The 23,775-nt window shown below is 40.4% G+C and overlaps 2 protein-coding genes across 24 annotated transcripts in view; one reads left to right on the top strand and one right to left on the bottom strand.

Annotated features, from left to right (window-relative positions):
- PCNX4 (pecanex 4) overlaps positions 1-23,775 on the top strand; it is an 84,318-nt gene that overhangs the window by 41,664 nt on the left and 18,879 nt on the right. For 9 of the 21 annotated variants that reach the window (XM_081509740.1, XM_081509733.1, XM_081509741.1 and 6 more), the window contains 4 exons: positions 6,820-6,963; positions 13,224-13,397; positions 14,162-14,274; positions 14,716-14,748. The gene's annotated coding sequence lies outside the window, so the exon portion shown is untranslated. Of the gene's footprint in view, positions 1-6,819; positions 6,964-10,593; positions 10,736-13,223; positions 13,398-14,161; positions 14,275-14,715; positions 15,482-23,775 lie in introns of those variants that run through there. The other 12 variants (XM_081509730.1, XM_081509737.1, XM_081509728.1 and 9 more) reach the window with 3 other exon arrangements.
- Positions 2,770-23,775, bottom strand: part of DHRS7 (dehydrogenase/reductase 7) — an 81,528-nt gene continuing 60,522 nt past the window's right edge. For 2 of the 3 annotated variants that reach the window (XM_081509753.1, XM_081509752.1), the window contains exons 2-7: positions 14,193-14,345; positions 12,196-12,302; positions 11,486-11,725; positions 9,054-9,176; positions 7,417-7,632; positions 2,770-3,001 (exon numbers count right to left, since the gene is read on the bottom strand). In XM_081509753.1, coding sequence (XP_081365879.1) covers positions 2,954-3,001; positions 7,417-7,632; positions 9,054-9,176; positions 11,486-11,725; positions 12,196-12,302; positions 14,193-14,345 — 887 coding nt within the window. In that variant the 3' untranslated portion in view covers positions 2,770-2,953. The remainder of the gene's footprint in view (positions 3,002-7,416; positions 7,633-9,053; positions 9,177-11,485; positions 11,726-12,195; positions 12,303-14,192; positions 14,346-23,775) is intronic. The other variant, XM_081509754.1, reaches the window with a different exon arrangement.

Below are 23,775 nucleotides of genomic sequence, written 5' to 3' on the forward strand. Positions count from 1 at the left end.
TAGTGTACCTAGCTACTACCCTGAGCAAATGTAAATCTTCTCTGGACCTTTTAATTATTTTTATAATTTTTCATATTTATGTTGGAAAATCTAAAATAAAACACTTGAGGAGATAAGACAACATGATCAAAATCCAAGAACAACAACAGACAATAGGAACAAACCCACAGGGGTTTATAACTAGAGGTTTGTACCTCTGAATCCCCTTCACCTATTTTGCCCCCTCCCATCAGTCACCTGTCTGTTGTCTGTGGCTATGTGTCTGTTTTTTTTGTTTTGTTCTGTTTTTTAGATTATACATATAAGTGAGATTATGTGGTATTTTTCTTTGTCTGACATATTTCACTTAGCATAATACCCCTCTAGATCCATCCATGTTGTCTCAAGTGGCAAGATTTTTTTTAATGGCTGAGTTATTGCATTGTATCAATATTTATATACCACATTTTCTTTATCCATCAGTGGACACAGGTTGCTGCTGAAATTCTCCATCTTGTGTTTCAAAACCTTTAAATAAACCAAACATAATTTCCCAGCCTGTGTCTAATCCCATCATCTGGGATCCCCTGTGGGCAAAATGAGCACTATCTTCTATGCACAGAAATTTAAGTGTATGTAAACAGAATTGTCGGAGAAGGCAATGGCACCCCACTCCAGTATTCTTGCCTGGAAAATCCCATGGATGGAGGAGCCTGGTAGGCTGCAGTCATGGGGTCGCTAAGAGTCGGACACGACTGAGCGACTTCACTTTCACTTTTCACTTTCATGCATTGGAGAAGGAAATGGCAACCCACTCCAGTGTTCTTGCCTGGAGAATCCCAGGGATGGGGGAGCCTGGTGGGTTGCCGTCTATGGGGTTGCACAGAGTCAGACACGACTGAGGTGACTTAGAAGCAAACAGAATTGTGTTACAGTTCATCATTTGCTTTCTTCACTCATCACTATGCTCTAGGATGTTGCCATGTGTGCATTTATTCCATTGCTTTTACTTGCTTTATGTTGTACCCCATGCCGTACCCCATGGTGTCACTCTATCATTTACACCTTCCACAAGCTGGAATCAAGATTGCTGGGAGAAATATCAAAATCCTCAGATATGCAGAAGACACAACCCTTATGGCAGAAAGTGAAGAAAAACTAAAGAGCCAAGAGCCTTTTGAGGAAAGTGAAAGAGGAGAGTGAAAAAGTTGGCTTAAAACTCAACATTCAGAAAACTAAGATCATGGCATCTGGTCCCATCACTTCATGGCAAATAGATGGGAAAACAATGGAAAGAGTGACAGACTTTATTTTCTTGGGCTCCAAAATCACTGCAGATGATGACTGCAGCCATGAAATTAAAAGACACTTGCGCCTTGGAAGAAAAGCTATGACCAACCTAGTGGTTGTGGTGGTTTAGTCGCTAAGTCGTGTTCGACTCTTGCGACCCCATGGATTGTAGCATGCCAGGCTCCTCTGTCCCTGGGATTCTCCAGGCAAGAATACTGGAGTGGGATGCCATTTCTTTCTCCAGGGGATCTTCCCATCCCAGGGATTGAACCCAGGTCTCCTGCATTGCAGGCAGATTCTTTACCAACCTATACAGCATATTAAAAAGCAGAGACATTACTTTACCAACAAAGGTCCATCTAGTCAAAGCTATGGTTTTTCCAGTGGTCATGTATGGATGTGAGAGTTGGACCATAAAGAAACCTGGGTGCCGAAGAATTGATGCATTTAAGCTTTGGTGCTGGAGAAGACTTGAGAGTCCCTTGGACTGCAAGGAGATCCAACCTTAGGATTTAGTCAATCCTAAAGGAAATCAGTCCTGAATATTCATTGGAAGGACTGATGGTTCCAGTACTTTGGCCACCTGATGTGAAGAACTAACTCATTGGAAAAGACCCTGGTGCTGGGAAAGATTGAAGGCAGGAGGAGAAGGGGTGACATTGGATGAGATGGTTGGATGGCATCACCAACTCAATGGACATGAGGAAGCTCCAGGAATTGGAGGGGATGGAGTTTGAGTAAGCTCCGGGAATTGGTGACGGACAGGGAAGCCTGGTGTGCTACAGTCTGTGGGGTCGCAAAGAGTCAGACACGACTAAGTGACTGAACTGAACTGAACTGAACCTTATCTACAACTAAAATGTGAACCACTTATCAATGAGAACCATGTTTTTCTTCCCCTGTTCTTCTCCCTTGATAGTAAATAGTCAAGGAACATTTGTTGGTTTTCTGTTGTTGTAGCCTAGGCATGTTTTCTACTGTGAGACACTAAAGGTTGAAGTAAAATTGACAATAATAACTAAAGTAAGAAGTCACAAATGGAATCTTCCTGAGCTGAGTTTAACCCAGGCTTTACCCATTACTAGCTCTGTGACCTTGGGAGAGTAACATCTACTTGCTTTGGGCATTTCTTTCTTCATCTACAGAGGTGGATAATACCACCTACCTTGGAGGGCTGTTATGAGGAATAAGTTAATTAACTAATTACAAACACCTCAGTACAGCGAATGACATATAACAGGTTTTTAAAAATAATGGCTGCTGTGAGTCCTACCTACGGCGTCAAATTCCAATCATTTGTACCTGTGAACTCTTCCAAGAGAGTGTAAGCACCTTGGAGGCAAGACCTTTTCAGACACTTCTTTGTATCTGCCCACTATCCAGCACTCTGCTTCATGTAATAGTCCATGCATTTATGGTAAATGGATTACTGTAATTCTTTGGTTAGCATTCTGCTAACCTAGATTTTAAGCATATATACTAGAGTACGTTACCCAGGAATGTAATATGTATTAACATATTTATTGCAAGACTCCTGTCATTCTTGTTATTTATTACATATTGAAAGGAAAGTTGTACCTATTAAGAAATAAAATGACAAATTATTCTTCAATGTGTAAGAAGATCGCTGTTTTTCCTGTTTTCCATTTCTCTTTCCAGTGGCTTGAAAAATGCAAGTACTCCTTTAGTCATGTTTTTTTTTCACGCTTCTAAAATAAGAGGAATCTGCATCCTATAACAGAATAACAGAAACATGAATCAGTTTCTTCTACCCCAGTTTTTGACAATTAATTCCTTCTGTTTTGAGGAGCTATATCATTATGATTCACTGTTGAGAATCCTTATAAATCCTTGGGAAAATATTTAAATAGGAATAAAAATCATAGCCAAAATTCTAGAGCTACACAAAATATCCCTAAGGGGCTTAGCAACATTATTTCCCTGTCATTTGTTAACATCTGAGTATGCCATTTCATAAATGCTGAAATTTCTACTATTACTCTTCTGATCAGCATGTCATACCCACACTGGCTTGCTTTAATAAATACAAAGAGTCTTTAGAATTAAAATACTTGAAAGATAACTCCAAAATCATTTGTGAACTTTTAGTATATTGCTTAAAGCATAAAACATGGCAATTCAATAATTTCTAAGAGGTGACATTTCATTTGGGGAGATACCCATTTACCACTTTCAAGAATTTACACTAAAGACAAAAGCAAATTATAGCACAAAATTCAATGATGCTATTGTTTTTGATGCCTAAAATTAATAATAATTCATCAAAACAAAGTTCCAGACATACTGTTCCTAGCCTAAAGAACAGAAACAAATTCGTGCCTAGAGAACCTCATGGACAGTATGAAAAGGCAAAAAGATAGGACACCAGAAAATGGGCCCCCTAAGGTCAGAGGTGTCCAATATGCTACTGGGGAAGAGCAAGGGCAATTACTAATAGCTCCATAAAGAATTAAGTGGCTGGGCCAAAACGGAAACAGTATTTTTGTGGATGTGTCTGGTGGTCAAAGTAAAGTCTAATGTTGTAAAGAACAATATTGCATAGGAACCTGGAATGTTAGATCCATGAATCAAGGTAAATTGAATGTGGTCAAGCAGGAGATGACAAGAAAACAACAGAATGATCTTGGTTCATTTGGCGATGCCAAAGAATGTTCAGACTACTTTACAACTGTGCTCATTTCATGTGCCAGCAAGGGTATGCTCAAACTCCTTCAAGCTAGGCTTCAGCACTACGCAAACCAAGAACTTCCAGATGTACAAGCTGGGTCTCAAAGAGGCAGAGGAACCAGAGATCAAATTGCCAACATTTGTTGGATCATTGAGAAAGCAAGGGAATTCCAGAAAAACATCTATTTCTGCTTCACTGACTACACTAAAGCCTCTGTGTGGATCACAGCAATCTGCAGAAAATTCTTTAAGAGACGACCTTACCTGTCTCCTGAGAAACCTGGATGTGGGTCAAGACGAAACAGAACTGGATGTGGAACAGTTGGTTCCAAATTGGGAAAGGAGTACGACATGGCTGTATATTGTCACCCTACTTATTTAACGTCTATGCAGAGTACATCATGCAAAATGCTGGGCTGGATGAATCACCAGCTGAAATCAAGATTGCTGGGAGAAATATCAACAACCTCAGATATGCAGATGATACCACTCTAATGGCAGAAAGTAAAAAGGAACTAAAGAGCCTCTTGGTAAAGGTGAAAGAGGACAGTGAAGAAGCTGGCTTAAAACTCAACATTCAAAGAAATCTGATCATGGGATCTGGTCCCATCACTTCATGGCAAATAGAAGGGGAAAAAGTGGAAGCACTGACAGATTTTCTTTTCTTGGGCTCCAAAATCACTGTGGACAGTGACTGCAGCCATGCAATTAAAAGACTTGCTCCTTGGAAGGAAAGCTATGATGAACCTAGACAATGTATTAAAAAGCAGAGACATCACTTTGCCAACAAAGGTCTGTATAGTCAAAGCCATAGTTTTTCCAGTAGGCATGTATGGATTTGAGAGGTGGATCATGAAGAAGGTTGAGCACCAAAGAACTGATGCTTTCAAATTGTGGTGCTGGAGAAGACTTTTGAGAGTCCTGTGGACTGCAAGGAGTTCAATCCAATCAATCCTAAAGGAAAGCAACCCTTAATATTCATTGGGAGGACTGATGTTAAGGCTGCAGCTCCAATACTTCGGCCACCTGATGAGAAGAGCTGACTCATTGGGAAAAACCCTGATGCTGGGAAATATTGAAGGCAAAAGGAAAAGGGGGCAACAGAGGATGAGATGGTTAGATAGCACCACCGACTCAATGAACATGAATTTGAGCAAACTCCAGGAGATAGTGAAGGACAGAAGAGCCTGGGGTGCTATAATCCATGAGATTGTAGAGTCAGACACAACTTAGTGACTGAATAACAACAACAACATTTAGTTTGGGAATAATAGTGGCAATCTCTTAACTGAGATTCTTACAAACAAATTTCAATAAGGAGGTGAATATACACAATACAAAATAACAGTAGGGAGGAAAGAGCAATGAGGAGAGAAGTAAAAAAAAATGAACAACTTTTTCAAGTTTATAGGGTTTTGTGTAAAGAATAAGGTATATCTCAGAATGATTTGGGGAAATGAAAGGATGCCCAGTTTATCATAAAGTGATAAAGCAGTCAGACGATGTAATAAGCAATAATTCAAATATGTTGGTAGGAAGAGAGAAGTCATGATTTTTAGCAAATGTTAGATGTAATGCAATGCCTATATTTACACTGCTGTTGTTTAGTTGCTAAGTAGTGTCTGACATTTTTGCGACCCCGTGGTGTATAGCCCGTCAGGCTCCCCTGTCCATGGGATTTCCCAGGCAAGAATACTGGAGTGGGTGGCCATGTCCTTCTCCAGGGGATCTTCCTGACCCACGTATCGAACCTGCATCTCCTGCATTGGAAAGTGGATTCTTTACTGAGGCTCTCAGGAAGCCCAAGATTTATGTTAGGTATTCTGTTGGTATTCTGTAAACAAAACAAAATAACCTTCTTATGAACAACAACCGCTACAATGGGACTGAAACTCTAGCCCTTAGTCCTTCTTTCCCCTCTGAAACAGTGATTTCTATAATGCGTTCTCCCTCTGCCATATTATTTAATTCTTTAATCTTTACTGTCTGTTTGCTAGATATCCTCCTGCCATCAAAACAAAAGCAGTAACAGCTAATACTTAATGACTGTAACACACCAGAGTATGTTTTAAGAGCTTTCCACATACTAACTCATTTAAGCCCCATAACAATCCTATGACTAGGTGCTACTATCAACAGTAATCTTCATTTTGTAGATGGTTCAGTTCAGTTCAGTTCAGTCACTCAGTCGTGTCCGACTCTTCGCAACCCCATGGACTGCAGCACACCAGGCTTCCCTGTCCATCACCAATTCCCAGAGCTTGCTCAAATTCATGTCCATCAAGTCAGTGATACCATCCAACCATCTCATCCTCTGTCATCCCCTTCTCCTCCTGCCTTCAATCTTTTCCAGCATCGGGGTCTTTTCTAATGAGTCGGTTCTTCACATCAGGTGGCCAAAGTATTGTAGATGGGGAGATTGAGATATAGAGAAATAACTTGCCTGGGATCTTAGGATGAGTATGGGGTAGAGCTGGGATTTCAGCCTAGGTAGCCCAGCACCTTGCTCCATGCTTTTAACCAGGATGTTGGTTCACCTCTTTAGTAAGGTGGCCTTTCCCCCTCAACTCTTATCTATCACTGGGCACAATGCTGCTTTATCTGCTGTCCTCTAAATTTCAAACTGATGCAATATTTGATGAAGCTCTACCTTTAGAACCACCCCACAGTACCAAGTTCCAACATTACGAAATCACTTATAAATGTTTTGACCCAAAACAAACTGGTTAGTATAAAATGAATAGCCCTCTTTGTGATTTTTCAAGCTCTAAACATGTTAGTGCGTACTGAAAGTTTTATAACCTTTAAGTCTCTTTAAGTATTTTGTTTGGGTTTTTAGTTTTTTGTTTCTTTTTTCACCAGTTCATTTAACATTCCTCACTTTTCTGGAAAAAATGAGTGCTGAAAGAATAAGCTATCAGCAAGTTTTCCTAAACACGGACATAGGCACATTTCAGATGTGCAAACTGACCTTCTGGAACAAAGTCAAAGGAACCAGCACTACAGGTGAGACTACATCTCTAATAGTGTGGAAGTGCTTTGACAGAGGGCTAATGTGCACCTAGTCCTGGGGAGAAATGGGAGGGGAGGCCAGCTATCAACCCAAGGAGGTGACACTTATAGAATGTAGAGACTTGTAGGATGGGTTGGAGTTTGTGGGGAGACATGGTGGAGAAAAAGCATTTTGGCACATACACTGGCCAAACAGCAACGTAGAAGAAAAAAATGGCAATCCTTGATTTGATTTTTACCTTGTAGAAAACTTTCTCCAAGACCAGTAGTAATTTACAGTAAACCAACAGATATGCATTGGGGATGGAAAACTTTTTATATCTTTTGTATTTATTAGTATATCATGAGATTGGCAGCCGGTTAGTAAGAAAAGTTTTTAAGCATTGGCAAATTTCATACTATCCTACAAGATTGATATGAATTCAGAAATGTATAAATTGGACTTACCACACCACTCTTGAAGTTCTCAATCCTTCTCTTTGCTGCTTTGTTGGTTAACCACCAGGCCCAGGTTGGCATATATTGCCACAAATAGACCATTAGCAAAAAAGGCTGATCAGCGATCCAAACTTCCTTCAAATCATTGGCCATGGTGACTAACATCAGCCGCACACAACGACTGGTTGCCATCTTGTAGGACTGGTCTGCAGTGCTGCCTGTAGTCTAAGAAAATTTTGAAAAATTCGTGAGTGATGAGTATTTATCTAGGGTATCTCACAGAACTTTTAGGAGACATCCAGTTGAGTGATTCATTTACTGTGGCCTCATGCCCCTCAGGAGTCCCCATAGGCACTAAGGGGTGCCTGTAAGCAATTTGTGGGCTTCCCAGGTGGCACAGGACCCGCCTGCCATTGAAAGAGATGCAAGAGATGCAGGTTCGATCCCTAGGTCCAGAAGATGCCCTGAAGGAGGAAATGGCAACCCACTTCAGTAATCTTGCCTGGAAAATTCCATGGACAGAGGAGCCTAGTGAGCTGCAGTCCATGGGGTCGCAGAGTCAGACCTGACTAAGCATGTACACATAAGCTATATATTTCAGAAAACCTAATGGAATTCATACACTTAACCAGATAAGTGTGCAGGCTAACTAAAAGATAACAGTTATTCACTTTTAGTTAGAATTGTACCATCTTAAAGTACTTAATGATAACTCTATGTCATTTTAATAATAAAAATTTTAAACAAGTTATTAATACATACATTTAGCGAATGAAGTTCTATAAAACATGGAGTCCATGAGGATGAAATACAGAAAGAAGATGAAAGTGGTTTCTTGATACTGAAAAAATTTGGTACTGCTACTCTAGTTAACCCACTACCATTTTACGAATAAACTGAGGCCCAGAAAGGCAGTAACTTTCATCTGTGCTCACACAGACCATTTAGTAGTAACCAGTTCTATATTCCAGGTCCCTTGATTCCTGTAACAGTGTGCTTATTCCATTTTACTATAGTGCCTCCATAGAAAAAGCAAAATATAAATTGTATGTAAACATTTACATGGAAACATATAGATTTATATCTCAGTAGAAATATTAGTGGAGAAGAAGGAAAATTTCATGGTCTTTAGAGAGTTTTTTGTATTATGGAGTGATACTGGATTCTTCATGAGACATTTATTGTTCATTTGATAGATTAATTACATGTAATCTATGACCTGAGGTAAGCACAGGCCTGGGTGAGGCCAACCTACAACTATTACATCTCAACAAGGGGATTTTTGCTAAGTTCCTTCATCATAATCCCTTTTAAAATCCCAGTAAAATTTAATTTACTAAAATTCAGCCACACAGAACTTTCAACATTGCTATGATTTGTGAATTGATTAAAACTGGGTTTTTAAAATATTGATAGCCCACATAATAGTGGATCACTTATAAGCAGTATCTTAGTAATTTCTTCAGCTGTTACTAAAGCTGGATGCCAAAGCACTATCAGCTAACCTTAACAATTTTCCTAATGCTGAGTTAAGTTATGTAAATAATTCATAAGGGATTCTAACATGAAAACCCTGAGGCATAGTGATGTAAGGCCAGGGTATGACTACTAAAGCATTCAAATTACTCCCCAACTAGAAATTTTACCTTTGTGACTTCTTCAGTTAGGGCATTTTTCACAATATTTGATTGCACAGGTCCTGGGCAAATGTTAGAAATTGTTATACCTGGGTAGGTGGCAAGTTCAGTTCGGAGGGTATTAAAAAATCCCTAATAGAAAAAAAAAAACAAATTAATACAGACACATATCTCATGTTTACTAATAGTACAAAATTACTTTTCTTCAACTTTTTATGAAGGACAATAGCAGCACATTATCAAAATGTGTTCTGAAATGCCTGAGTAAAGGACAGGGAATATAATTACACAAGATGAAGCATTTTTAAACGTAAGACCGCAGGCAATCTAGAACAGGCATTCTTAACTCTTTACAGGTATGAGTGGTTCATCTCCCCGATGGCAGTGGTTTAGCTTGTGCCATCAGTGATTTTGCACTGGACAATTGAGAGACTACCCTTGAATGCCAGCTCCCCACTCCAAAAGGGTCGCATGTTCACTGAGCATCATCGAGGCTGGATTTCTTTTGATGATCCCTCAAAGTGCCCTAAAGTACAGATGCTAGGACAACAGGGAGCAAGTTGGAATTAGTACTTAAGGGAAACTATCATAGAGGAACAGTTCCATTTTTTCAATTACTATCTGAAGAGACAATTAGTTTCAGCAAAAATTTATATTTTAGGTGCAGTAAGAGAGTACACGGCTAGTTAAAAATGTAATATGATTGCTTACTCAATGACTTTTGTAAAAACAAGCTAGACCCTCTAGACTTAAAAGATACTGCCCATTTCTAAACCAAATAGGAAGTAAACATCTAATTCTCCTCATCTCTTCTCCTAAATCAGGAAATATTCCAAGACTACATTGTGATAAACTGAGTTAACTTTGAAAAGCCTAAGCAGCCAACATAGGTACATTCATTTATGATCCAATAACATTAAACAGTTACCAGCCTTTAATGCTGATGCCTAACAAACACAAGGCCTTTGAGGGTTTGTGCTGTCCAAGACTAATACAGCGCCTGACTCAGATGGACAGGAAAAAAGGCTTCGTAAATGAATGAATGAACTTTAACCTTCTGCCCCTCTAGAGCAAAAGAGGGGAGAGGACACCATGAAAGCCAATACTCCAGACACTAAAACCTTTCATTGCTTGAAATCACATCTAGTATAGTGTGTGAACTTTTCAACAAGTAAGTTCACTCTCTAGCTTGCTAGGTATCAGGGAAGGAAATGTGCCCTTCAAAAAGAGACTCCTGGTTTCAGTGTTGGGCTACTGGTGTAACTAGATCTCAACTTGACACATGGTATCAGACAATCAAATCCAGTACAAAACAGTCTTGGAGGGCAGGCCAGACAACTCCTACTGTGTTTGATTGAAAGCATCCTGCATGTCTTATGGGATACTGGGTACCAAACAGATGGGGTGGCCACCTTCCCTCATGTGCCTGCCTGAGAGCTGCCCAACTGCCCTGCTGGAAGTAACTGACACCCCATTACCAAATATGAGGAAATCATCAGTACAATATTTCATTTCATCACTCTCTGCAATTGTCTGCTCTTCACAGCAGCAAGAGGATCCTATGGAACCAAAGCTTCAAATTTTCATGAAACTGATGACCATTCAGCTATTGCATCTTATTCCAACAGTGAAACATTCTATGTAAACTGACCTTCAACGGCATTAATTAAATATCACGTCTCTCTTAATCATTTTCCTCCTGTTGGCCTTACAATTTAATTTGCTCCATGTTATAATGTACATAGTAGTTTCTTCTTATCCATTCTTAAGCCAACATTAAAAATTTATTCATTTCTAATACTCATATCTCATAAGTTACACAAGACAAATTAAACTTTCTCCTAGACTCTGCCTTAACTAGATTTTCTTCTTCCAATGAAGTCAGAGTAAACAGAGGCAAGGCTAGTCCCAGTAGGGATTTGAAGCTCAGGGCTAATCACCCAGTGGGACGTTTCTATTTCTGATATGCATGTACATTTAGAAATTCAGGTAAAATAAACACCAACAACAAAGGGGAAGGAAACAAAGTCACAGAAATGAGAAGGACAAGTAAATGTATGTAGAATCCTGAAATGTGTGTAGAAGAAACAGGGGTAGACCCCAATTTGCCATGAAGATGTAGTAGAAATGAGGACAAGGTAAAGGGTGACATGTCAACTAAATTATACAGTTTGTAAGGGCAGGGATCATATCATCTTTATATTCCCAGGATATGTTGCAGTGTATGACACAGTGTAGGTACTCATTGCATGTTTGCTGAATTAGGAAGAGGCATGTGAGGCTCAAGTCTTTTTAGCATCTTCTGGGTGAGTCTTCTACTCAAGATCTTCTTGGGTCTCTCTGTCTCCAAACATCACTACCTAGTTCCAATGATTTCTTGCAGTAAATGTTCCATACACATTCAGGTCAATTCTATCAGAGTTGAGTTTTGACAGACTTACCCGAAGAGCATGTTTGCTGGCACAATATCCAGTAGAAAGGGGAGCAGCTATAATTCCCACAACACTATTCACAGTAACAATTTTTCCTTGCTTCCTTTCAATCATGTGAGGCAGAACACACTTTGTCAAGGACACCGTCCCTAAGTAGTTAAGCTCTATTAGCTCCTTGAATACATCTAGACTGGTGTCCACACACAAAGCACGCTGGGATACTCCACCATTGTTGACCAGAATGTCGATCTAAGTAAAGAAAATCAGAAAGGGAGTACTTTAGGGATGACTTAGACGGATTGTTGGAATTCCTAGGGATGGTTGGTTATATTGTTAACTTGATGAATCAGTGGAACAGGACAGTACATTTCCAGAGGTCAGCAATAGAAAAGATAAAACCAAAATTCACCTATGGAATTAAACTCCCACCTTAAGCGACTTTTTATGGAAAATAATGTCACAAATAAAAGGTACAGTGAATCTTTAGCTTCTTTTGTTCCACATGGAGGAGTTAATTTATTAAGGTAAGAAAAGTTCCAATTATTAATACATAAAGCCACAGATTCAGAGATTAAGAGACCCAGCCGGGGCCTTGAGATGAAGTGAGATGCTTTATGAACCAACCCTTAGGCACAACCCTTTGAATGATAGCACCACAGATGGGAATCTCTTTTGCAGTTACTTCAGAGCAAGATTCATGCACTCAAAATGCTACTTACTCTGCCAAACTCCTGGAGAACTGCTTTAGTAGCCATTTCATGGGAACTTCTGTTAGTCAGGTCAAGGGGCAAAATGAGTATATCTTTTTCTTTCAAATTACCATTCTCTAAACAAAGACACTTAAAATTAATATGGAAGTCATGTGCTATTCACATTACATATAACACCCACCCTACAACCACACTTAGCAATGAGCTCATTTCTGGGTGAAGCCCTGTGGATGAGGTTCTCTTTAAAGACCAAAAAGTGGATTGACAGGAATATGGGCAACATCTTATCAAACAAAAAGCTGGCTGGGTACACAGGAAACAGAATTCCTCTCTTCTACTTAAATATATACAGCCTAACATTGGACCGGGCTTCCCTGACAGCTCAGTTGGTAAAGAGTCCACCTGCAGTGCAGGAGACCCCAGTTCAATTCCTGGGTCAGGAAGATCTGCTGCAGAAGGGACAGGCTACCCAGTTCAGTATGGGAACAGCCTCTAGAAGGAATCAAGATTATACTACAAACTAAAAAAAACAAACATTTTAGATTAATTCCTTTAGAGGTACAGAGGTATTTCTGTACATCTGTTATATGATAGGTTCATTGCTTGATTTTTAAACACACTTTTAAAAAATTTATGCTGAAAATCAATGAGAATTTGGGTCTTCCAGTCACGTGACACAGAAAAGCTTCCTTTCAGAGGCTAAGGATTCCAGGAAGTGAATAAGGAAAAGGACACAATCTTGAAATTCCCAACCAAGAAACACACTGGGCTGTAACAGCCCTCTCTATTTCTGTTATCAAAAGAACAGTTCAAACTAATTTCCTTGAATTCTAGCCCTGAAATACAACAAAGTTGTGTTTTGATAAGAATAACAAGTAAGTAGAGAAGAGGTGTCAAGGCTTTATGGGCACAGGAGTAAATTGTGAAGTATTAACTTTTTTAAAAGCAATAGAAAAGTCTGCACCCATGATATGACAGATAAAAGGAAAACAATCTTACTCAAGCTGAGAAACACTGTTATGGTTCATTTCTTCCAGTGCAAGTGTCAACAGCGGAGGAGCAACTGTCAAAAGAAGTGGCCCAGTGCAAAAATACAACAGGCCTTTGAGAGCAATACCGTGAAAGAGGGCTTGTGGCTTTGGCAGCTAACTCCATATCTGGGTGATTAGTTCCATCAGCAAAGTGAAAGAAAGATTTTTAAAGAACGACAAGTAGGTGACAAAAAAAAAACAATCTTCTGGAAAATTCAAAATTATTTCAGTGTAGATATGAAATTTCCTATGAGAAATAATAACTGCATTACTTGAGACTGCTTTTACTGTGAACTACACCAAAACCCAAACAGATAAACAAAAACACTATTGTCCTGTATATATGAAAAATATTATATCAAGTTGCATTTCTCAAACTTAATTCTACTCCAGGATTTCCCTGGTGGTCCAGTGGTTAAGACTCCACACTTCCACTGCAGGGGCACTGGTTCAATCCCTGATCAGGCAACTAAGGTCCCACATGCTGCACAGCGCAGTCAGAAAAAAATTTAATTCCACTCCTGTTTTTTTGTCCTTTACAACAAAAATCTTATAATATTTCATATGACTTTAATATCAGACATTTTAACAAAATATCAATTAAATTTCTATGGTAACACATATGTATGTCATTCATAAGAACCAAACTGTTCTTTGTCTAAGATAAAAATGTAAGACATTTAGGTGGTCACTAAAAATCCAAACCAGCATTTGAGAGAACTGATGATCAATCCCTAATGCTAAGAATTAGTGTAAAAAAAAAAAGGTAGAAAGGTGGCAGAAAAAGAAGGAAAAGGTCAGGCCAGCTAACTGAGAAGTGACAAAAGGAAAAGGAGTTGGATCAAAGCACTCAGCATTTGGAACCAGAGTCTACTGCCCATGAAAATCCCCCTCTTCCCTCTAAAATTCCCAAATTTTGACTCTGGGCTCTGATTTACTTCTAGGAAGCACTGCTGCTATTTTAGATTTACTCACCAAGGCACCTTCTTTTCACCCTTTCCAACTCATGCAGTCTTCTGGCTGACAGCACAAGAGAAACTCCTAGTTTGGACAGCTGGTAAGCCAGTTCCTCTCCAATCCCACTTGATGCTCCAGTCACCCACACCACCATATCAGTCAGCTCCCATTCTATTGAAAAGGGGGTGGGGATTGAGGGGAGAAAATAAGCTATGGGTTATATCCATAAATCAAAGAATGACCAAAGGGAAAAAATAGTTTTAAACAATATCATTGATATTATAATATGTGGAACTTAAAAATTTAAGTATCCTATGTTTACAGCCCTGATTGTGGTGATGATCTCACAGGTGTATACTTACCCCAAACTCATCCAGTTGTGTACATTAAATATGGACGGTTTCTTATATGATAATCATACCTCAATAAAGTGGTTTAAAATTTTTTTAATTAAATATCTTGAGGAAACACTTCCTACCTAGTGTTAGAAATCATATTATTTAACAGTTTATTACTAATTGTATTATTTTGTGTATTTTAGACTCTTTGAGCGTTTTCCAGACTTTACTTCAAGGTAAGCCTTACAACTCCATGGTCTGACTCTAAGGCTCTATTTATCTGCATATTTGATCATGAAAAGTAAGGGTAAGTAGAAAGTATCTGGACTCATTTTCTCACCTTCCTTATTCATAAATGAGGGCTTCAGATAGGATGATCACTAACAGTTCCATCCAGTTTTCTATTCTATTATTCTAATTTCTCACACTGGTGGCATTGATGATAAATCTGAGTATACCAAGTTCTACTCTATGGTATAGTAGAATCACCCTGAATTTTTAAAGTCATGTTTTCCCCACTTGTCAATCATAATCTGATGCCTATCAACTAAAGGTCATTTTGTAGAAGAGCTTTCCAAACGCCTGAGCCTTCATCTTAGAAGAATCTAGTAGTTCACCCAAGATGAAATACATATGAGAGCAAGATGAAATGTTATACTCTGCTTGCCCAGGTATCATCTTGTTAAAGATTGTAAAAATGTAAAATAAAGCACTGACAAGTGGTTTATTCTCCAACGAAAAACTTATTTGTACGGCGGCACACGATAGCCACTGTCCATCTGAATCCATCGAGTCAGGGAAGTGCAATGCTCCTGTGTACCTTACTTATTAAAATGTGTTATTTGCAAAAGTAGGAAACAAGGTATTATTTAAGATACACATTGCCGATTTTGGATCAGAAAAGTTAAAGTCAGGAAGCCAGTTTACTATTTTAGTCAAACTATTAAAGTCTAAGTGTTGGCGAATCAGTATGTGCTCTGGTTGTACTTTAACTCCCAGCGTTCAAGTGCCAGCTGTGTCACACACGGCAGTGAAATGCTCCCATGTGGGAACTCCGTGGCTTCATTTTCCAAAAGTGGAAAACTGAATTAACAATAAAACCTCCTTTGTAGAATTGTTGAGAGAAATGAGTTAAAACATGTAAAGCACTCAGAACAGTGACTGACACTTGTGGGCGTGTGAGCCAAGTCACTTCAGTCATGTCCAACTCTTTGCCATCCATGGACTCTAACCCACTAGGCTCCTCTGTCCGTCGGATTTTCAAGATAAGAATACTGGAATGGGTTGCCATGCCACTGAGTCCAGGGGACTCAGTGCTTAATAAAATGTCAACTCTAATTGTTGCAAAATTGTTTAACAAATGGATTTTGGCAGCAAAACATTGAATGTTCTAATTTCTTCATCCAGGGGCAATGGGATTACTAACTTCAATGGCTTAACATTTTTCCATTGCTTCCTATGTGCTTAAACATATTACCTTATTAAAATCTTCACAAGAACTTTATGAAACAGGAATTATCTCAGTTTTACAAGAAAGGAAACTGAGGTTTACAGAGATTAATTTATACCACTAGACTGTAAATTTCCTTAAGGCTGGGACCCTGTCTCCTTTATTTATTGCTATGTCCTCAGTGTCTAGCACAGAAACTCACTTAGAGAAAGGACTCCATAAGTCACTGTTGAATAAACACCCAAGAATCCTGGCAGAGCTAGGATATTTGTCGAGGTATGTCTCACCTCTAGCCTAAGCTGCCACATTTTAATATGATCAATATTGTAGACCCAACTATCTTAGCCATTCAAGAAAATATCCTCAGGAAAGCAATTTCATGTAAATATCTAAACAAAGGACAGAAACATCCCAAATACTGTGTCTGGGCTACAGTGCTTTCCTATCATCTATTGCACTATGTTTTTTGTTTGTTTTTTTGGCTTGCGAGATTTCAGTTCCCTGAGCAGGAATTGAGCCCAGGCCACAGCAGTCAAAGCTCCGAGTCCTAACCACTAGACCACCACGGAACTCCTAAATCTGATGCACTTTTATGGAACGGCTCAACTGAGCAACCTTGCAAATTTTTTGGGAAATTGTTGTTCAGTAGCTAAGTCATCTCTGACTCTTTGCTACCCCATGGACTGCAGCACACCAAGTGTCCCTGTCCTTCACTATCTCACTGAGTTTGCTCAAACTCATGTCCATTGAGTCAGTGATGCCATCCAACCATTTCATCCTCTGTCACCCCCTTCTCCTCTTGCCCTCAATCTTTCCCAACATCAGGGTCTTTTCCAATGAGTTGGCTCTTTGCATCAGGTGGCCAAAATATTGGAGCTTCAACATCAGTCTTTCCAGTGAATATTCAGGGTTGATTTCTTTCAGGATTGACGTGTTTGATCTCCTATTCATTGTTCCAAAGTTCTGCAGTATACAAGGCTCCAAGGTGAATGTAATTTGTTTGTAACTGTTTACTAGCTAGCATAGCAGGAACAAAGATTTCATTTGTGCACGCACGCATGTGTCCTCAGTCACTTCAGTCGTGTCCGACTCTTTGTGACTCTATGGACCATAGCCCACCAGGCTCCTCTGTCTATGCGATTCTCCAGGCAAGAATACTGGAGTGAGTTGCCATGCCCTCCTTCACGGAATCTTCCCGACCCAGGGATTGAACCTGAGTCTACCACACTGCAGGCAGACTCTTTACCCACTGAACCATCTGGGAAGCCCTCTTCATTTGTATACCAATATACAAATATTAATACAACAATGAAAACTATCAGGCTCACATTTACCTTAGCACATCTGCAGTTCTGACACCCTTCCTCCCACTCTAGAGAAGAAAACTTTTAACTTAGCACCAATTATTTAACAATTCTACAGGGACTTCCCTGGCAGTCCAGGGGTTCAGACTTTACTTTCCAATGCAGAGGGTGTGGATTTGATCCCTGGTCAGGAAGCAATGTTCCCACATGCCTCGGGGCCAGAAAGAAAACAAAAAAATAAAACAGAAGCAATATTGCAACAAAGTCAATAAAGACTTTAAAAAATAATAAAATAAAATAAATAAATAAAATGTCAAAAAAAACACAAACCCAATTCAACAGAATCTGGCATACATAATGGCCTCCCCTAAAGAGCCTCTGAAAGCAGATTCTCAGAGTTGAAAGGAAAGTTAGAGTTCAACCCCCAACCCAGGTTAAGAATTCTCCTCTCGAGCTGTTGACCATTTAATTCCCTTACAAGATGAGTAATCTAGTTACCTCTGAGGCACCAGCTCATTTGGAAGGGGGTAAGTCTAATCATTCAAGATGGTTTTCCCGGGTGGCTCAGAGTAAAGAATCCATCTACGATGCAGAAGACATAGGAGACCCAGGTTCTATCCCTGGGTTAGGAAGATCGCCTGGAGGAGGGTATGACTGCCCACTCCAGTATTCTTGCCTGGAAAATCCCATGGACAGAGGAGCCTGGCGGGCTACAGTCCACAGGGTCACAGAGAGTCAGGCATGACTGAAGCAACTGAGCACTGAGCACAATCATTCAAAGGCTTCAGGAATTTTCTTATACTGACACCTTTAACTTCTACAGACCAGCAGCAGCTGGCAGCAGTTCTGCCTTGTGGTGCCAGGAAGGATAAATCAGGCCTGTCTTGCACATGACAGTGTCTCATCTGTTTGAAGATAGCTGCTAGGTCCTCCCTAAGTCCTATCATCTCTTGCTTCTCTAAGGCTAAATAAACACCTCCGATTTCTGCTACTTTCCCTCAGATGACACAGCATCTGGTTTCCTCCCCCTTCTTCTCATACCCTCTGTACAAGCTCCAACTGGTCAATGTTCTATTGAAAGGAGCTGGCCAGAGCAGAACACAGGATTCCCAGGGGCCTAAACAGCTCCGAGTAGGGTGACTTGACCAAACCACTTCCCTTGTCCTTCAGAAAGGACATGCCGTGAAGGCCCAGACAGTGGCTGGCTCCGTCACTGCTGTGTCCCCAGTGCCCAGCACAGAGGCCAACACAGATATTCAGAAAACAAACATCTTTTGTTGTTTGCAGTTTGTTCCATAAGACACGAAACAGCTCCACAGGGTTGCCTAATCTTTTCTGGTGCTGCACAGTTGCCTCACACTGAGGTCACTGTCGAATAAGAGCTGTTTTCCTCACATATGTTCTGCTGTTGAGACTTTTCCTACTCTGGAGTGGTGCCACGGATTTTTCTGGATCTATGTGCAGTACCTAAAATTAGTCACTCTGAAATTTCACCATGTGAGACACATGCTTGGAGACACAGAAGGTATCTCTAGACGGATACATAAAAGGCAGGAAATGGTGGTTGCCTCCAAAGAGGCACGCTGGGCAGCTGGGAGACAAGGGTGAGAGAGAGCTTTACTTGTCACCATGTATTCTTTTGTATTTTTAAAAGTTGCCTTATGTGAGTATATTTTCAACTTTTTTAAGTTGACACTTCATGGCAAATAGATGGGGAAAAAGTGGAAACAGTGACAGATTTTATTTTCTTGGGCTCCAAAATCATTGTGGACAGTGACTGCAGCCGTGAAATTAAGATGTTTGCTCCTTGGAAGGAAAGCTATGACAAACCTAGACAGCATATTAAAAAGCAGAGACATTACTTTGCCAACAGAGGTCCATAGAGTCAAAGCTGTGGTTTTTCCAGTAGTCATGCTTGGGTGTGAGAGTCGGACCATAAAGAAGGCTGAGCGCTGAAGAATTAATGCTTTCGAACTGTGGTGCTGGAGAAGACTCTTGAGAGTCCCTTGGACTGCAAAGAGATCAAAACAGTCAATCCTACAGGATATCAACCCTGAATATTCATTGGAAGGGCTGATGCTGAAGCTGAAGCTCCAATACTTTGGCCACCTGATGTGAAGAGCCAATTCACTGGAAAAGACCCTGATGCTGGGAAAGATTGAGGGCAAGAGGAGAAGGGGGCGAGAGAAGATGAGATGGTTGGATGGCATCACTGATTCAATGGACATGAATTTAAGCAAACTCAGGGAAATAGTGAAAGGCAGGGAAGCCTAGTGTGGTGCAGTCCAGGGGGTTGTAGAGAGTTGAATACGACTTCACAACTGAACAACAACAACATAAAGATGAAATATATTTTTTTAAACCTTAATAGAGTCTGCCCATCTTTCCAATCTGAGCTGTTTTTGGAACTTGAATCTATCTTCATGTTCCTTTAACTCTTTTTCATTATCGCCCTCACCTACCTTCCAACTTTCTCACCCCCTAATCCCCACCTCCCAGAGACCCTAGAGGTCGTTTTAGTCATTTTTCCTAATAACGTCCCTATAACATTTTAATTTCACAAATATACTGTATATCTGTTTATGTATCTTCATATATCTTTGTGCCAAGTCGCTTCAGTCGTGTCCAACTCTTTGCGACCCTATGGACCATAGACTGCCAGGCTCCTTTGTCCATGGGATTCTCCAGGCAAGAATATTGGAGTGGGTTGCCATACCACCCTCCAAGGGATCTTGCCCATCCAGGGATAGAACCTGCGTCTCTTGCATTGGCAGACAGGTTCTTTACCACTAGTGCCACCTGGGAAGCCCTTACATATATGTATCTAAGCTTTAGACATAAAAGGAGTTCTATAAAGTTTATTCTTCAGTAAGTGCAGGTTTAAGCATGGTGAAATTGAAAAGTTAGAAGTTAAATTAAAATTTAAAAGCTATTAACATTTAACTTTACAACTGTAAATTTACAAAAGTTATTTTGCTGAATAACATGTATTTACATAAATTGCAATGTATCATATTACATTTGTAAACCAGCAAATTACATAACTACATGATAATAATAGCAAAGTAATTTAATGTGTTTAAAAATCCTTTGAAACTGGTATTTTTCCAGCAAAAGTAAAACACTGAAAAAACCAAATGAATTTCTTACAAGTTATCTTTAGTCACCTTAACTTTTGCTTGATATATGAAAATAACTTTTCATTTAACTAGCTGCTAGATATTGTCAACAGTTTTCCTCTTCAGCACTTGACATTATCAGTTGAGTAACTTTTGTAGAACAGTAAAATATAAAGTATTAGAGATCTCTTCAAGAAAATTAGAGATAACAAGGGAACATTTCATGCAAAGATGGGCTCGATAAAGAACAGAAATGGTATGGACCTAACAGAAGCAGAAGACATTAAGAAGAGGTGGCAAGAATACACAGAAGAACTGTACAAAAAAGATTTTCACCACCCAGATAATCACGATGGTGTGATCACTCACCTAGAGCCAGACATCCTGGAAGGTAAAGTCAAGTGGGCCTTAGAAAGCATCACTACGAACAAAGCTAGTGGAAGTGATGGAATTCCAGTTGAGCTATTTCAAATCCTCAAAGATGATGCTGTGAAAGTGCTGCACTCGATATGCCAGCAAATCTGGAAAACTCAGCAGTGGCCACAGGACTGGAAAAGGTCAGTTTTCATTCCAATTCCAAAGAAAGGCAATGCCAAAGAATGCTCCAACTACTGCACAATTGCACTCATCTCACACGCTAGTAAAGTAATGCTCAAAATTCTCCAAGCCAGGCTTCAGCAATACGTGAACCGTGAACTTCCAGATGTTCAAGCTGGTTTTAGAAAAGGCAGAGGAACCAGAGATCAAATTGCCAATATCCGCTGGATCATCGAAAAAGCAAGAGAGTTCCAGAAAAACATCTATTTCTGCTTTATTGACTATGCCAAAGCCTTTGACTGTGTGGATCACAATAAACTATGGAAGATTCTGAAAGAGATGGGAATACCAGACCATCTGACCTGTCTCTTGAGAAACCTGTATTCAGGTCAGGAAGCAACAGTTAGAACTGGACATGGAACAACAGACTAATTTCAAATAGGGAAAGGAGTACGTCAAGGCTGTATATTGTCACCCTGCTTATTTAACTTATATTCAGAGTACATCATGAGAAACGCTGGGCTGGAAGAAACACAAGCTGGAATCAAGATTGCCGGGAGAAATATCAATAACCTCAGATATGCAGATGACACCACCCTTATGGCAGAAAGTGAAGAACTAAAGAGCCTCTTGATGAAAGTAAAAGAGGAGAGTGAAAAAGTTGGCTTAAAGCTCAATGTTCAGAAAACTAAGATCATGGCATCTGGTCCCATCACTTCATGGGAAATAGATGGGGAAACAGTGCAAACAGTGTCAGACTTTGTTTTTTTGGGCTCCAAAATCACTGCTGATGGTGATTGCAGCCATGAAATTAAAAGACACTTACTCCTTGGAAGGAAGGTTATGACCAACCTAGACAGCATATTTAAAAGCAGAGACATTACTTTTCCAACAAAGGTCCGTCTAGTCAAGGCTATAGTTTTTCCAGTGGTCATGTCTGGATGTGAGTTGGACGGTGAAGAAAGCTGAGCGCCGAAGAATTGATGCTCTTGAACTGTGGTGTTGGAGAAGACTCTTGAGAGTCCCTTGGACTGCAAGGAGATCCAACCAGTCCATCCTAAAGGAGATCAGTCCTGGGTGTTCATTGGAAGGACTGTTGTTGAAGCTGAAACTCCAATACTTTGGCCACCTCATGCGAAGAGTTGACTCATTGGAAAAGACCCTAATGCTGGGAAGGATTGGGTGCAGGAGGAGAAGGGGACGACAGAGGATGAGATGGTTGGATGGCATCACCGACTCGATGGACATGGGTTTGGGTAAACTCCGGGAGTTGGTGATGGATAGGGAGGCCTGGCGTGCTGCAATTCATGGGGTCGCAGAGTTGGACACGACTGAGCGACTGAACTGAATTGAACTGATGTAATTCTCAAAATCCAAGTTAACACTAAGCACAAATAGGATCAAACACTTAAGTCCACAAAGCAGCCAATAGGCACATGCATTCCATCTGCTGAGATGGGCCAATGACCAAGAGAAAGTCTGCCAATAACAGCCATCTATTTGCCATAGTTTTGTAACCCTGATCTTGCACATGTTTTACATATTTTCTGTGAACTCAATGTAAGTGCTACACATGCTATGCTCACCCCCCTCCAAAAAAAGAAAGAAGAAAAATGAATACTAAGGAATAATACTTTGTCTGTTAGGGTTGAGCTTTGGAGGGGCATAAAACATTGTACCATTTAAGACTTTTTTTCAGTCCCCAAGAACCAATTTTCACCCCCATATAAGTGATAGGGCTCCCCTTCCCTCTCTGGCTCCATTTTTAAAGTTATCACTTCCAGGGCTTCTCTGGTGGCTCAGACAGTAAAGAATCTGCCTGCAATGCGGATCAGGAGTTTGATCCCTGGGTTGGAAGATACGCTGGAGAAGGGAAGGGCAACCCACTCCAGGATTCTTGCCTGGAGAATTCCATGGGCAGAGGAGCCTGACAGGCTACAGTCCATGAAGTCCCAAAGAGTTGGAAGCGGCTGAGCACTAACACTTTTACTTTTTCACTTAATCACTTCCAAGCAAACCTCCTCACATCATTTAGATAATTTCATGCAGGAAACTAGGTCCAGGGAAACTCCACTTCCTGCCGGCCCTTATAGACGCAAAGCCTAGCTCTGGACAGCCCACTGAACTTCTCTGAGCATTATGAAGATAAGATTAATAATGCCCACTTTATAAGAGTCATTGTAAAGGTGAACTGCTGCTGCTGCTGCTAAGTCGCGTCAGTCGTGTCCGACTCTGTGCGACCCCATAGACGGCAGCCCACCAGGCTCCCCCGTCCCTGGGATTCTCCAGGCAAGAGTACTGGAGTGGGTTGCCATTTCCTTCTCCAGGGCATGAAAGTGAAAAGTGAAAGTGGAGTCGCTCAGTCGTGTCCGACTCAGTGACCCCATGGACTGCAGCCCGCCAGGCTCCTCCGTTCATGGGATTTTCCAGGCAAGAGTACTGGAGTGGGGTGCCATTGCCTTCTCCAGTAAAGGTGAACAGTCACAAATTAAAAAGGCCTGGTGCACTGCTTAGCACATAGAATGCATTTAGTAAACGACCATCAAATATTAAGCTGGGCATAGATAAAAGACAGGTAGAATGTCTTTTAGTATGCCAATAACGGCCTACCTTCAGGCAAAACACCCAATCCAGTTCTTTACTTTTATCCTAATGGGGAGGCAGCTTTGTGGGTGACTGACTGTATTATCTCAAATTCCATTTCACTACTCGAGTACAGTGAGAGATGGCAGATAAACAACTTCAGGAAGTAGCCTCAAAAGGATACTCCCTTACAAGCGCACTGTTTCTCCAAGTACTGTCCTCCCACGCTGCTTCAGAATCTCTGGGAGCCAGGCGGAGAATTCAAAGACC

The sequence above is a fragment of the Giraffa tippelskirchi genome, chromosome 7 (genome assembly GCF_054371585.1).
Source record: "Giraffa tippelskirchi isolate mGirTip1 chromosome 7, T2T-mGirTip1v1.2.pri, whole genome shotgun sequence".
Lineage (NCBI taxonomy): Eukaryota > Metazoa > Chordata > Mammalia > Artiodactyla > Giraffidae > Giraffa > Giraffa tippelskirchi.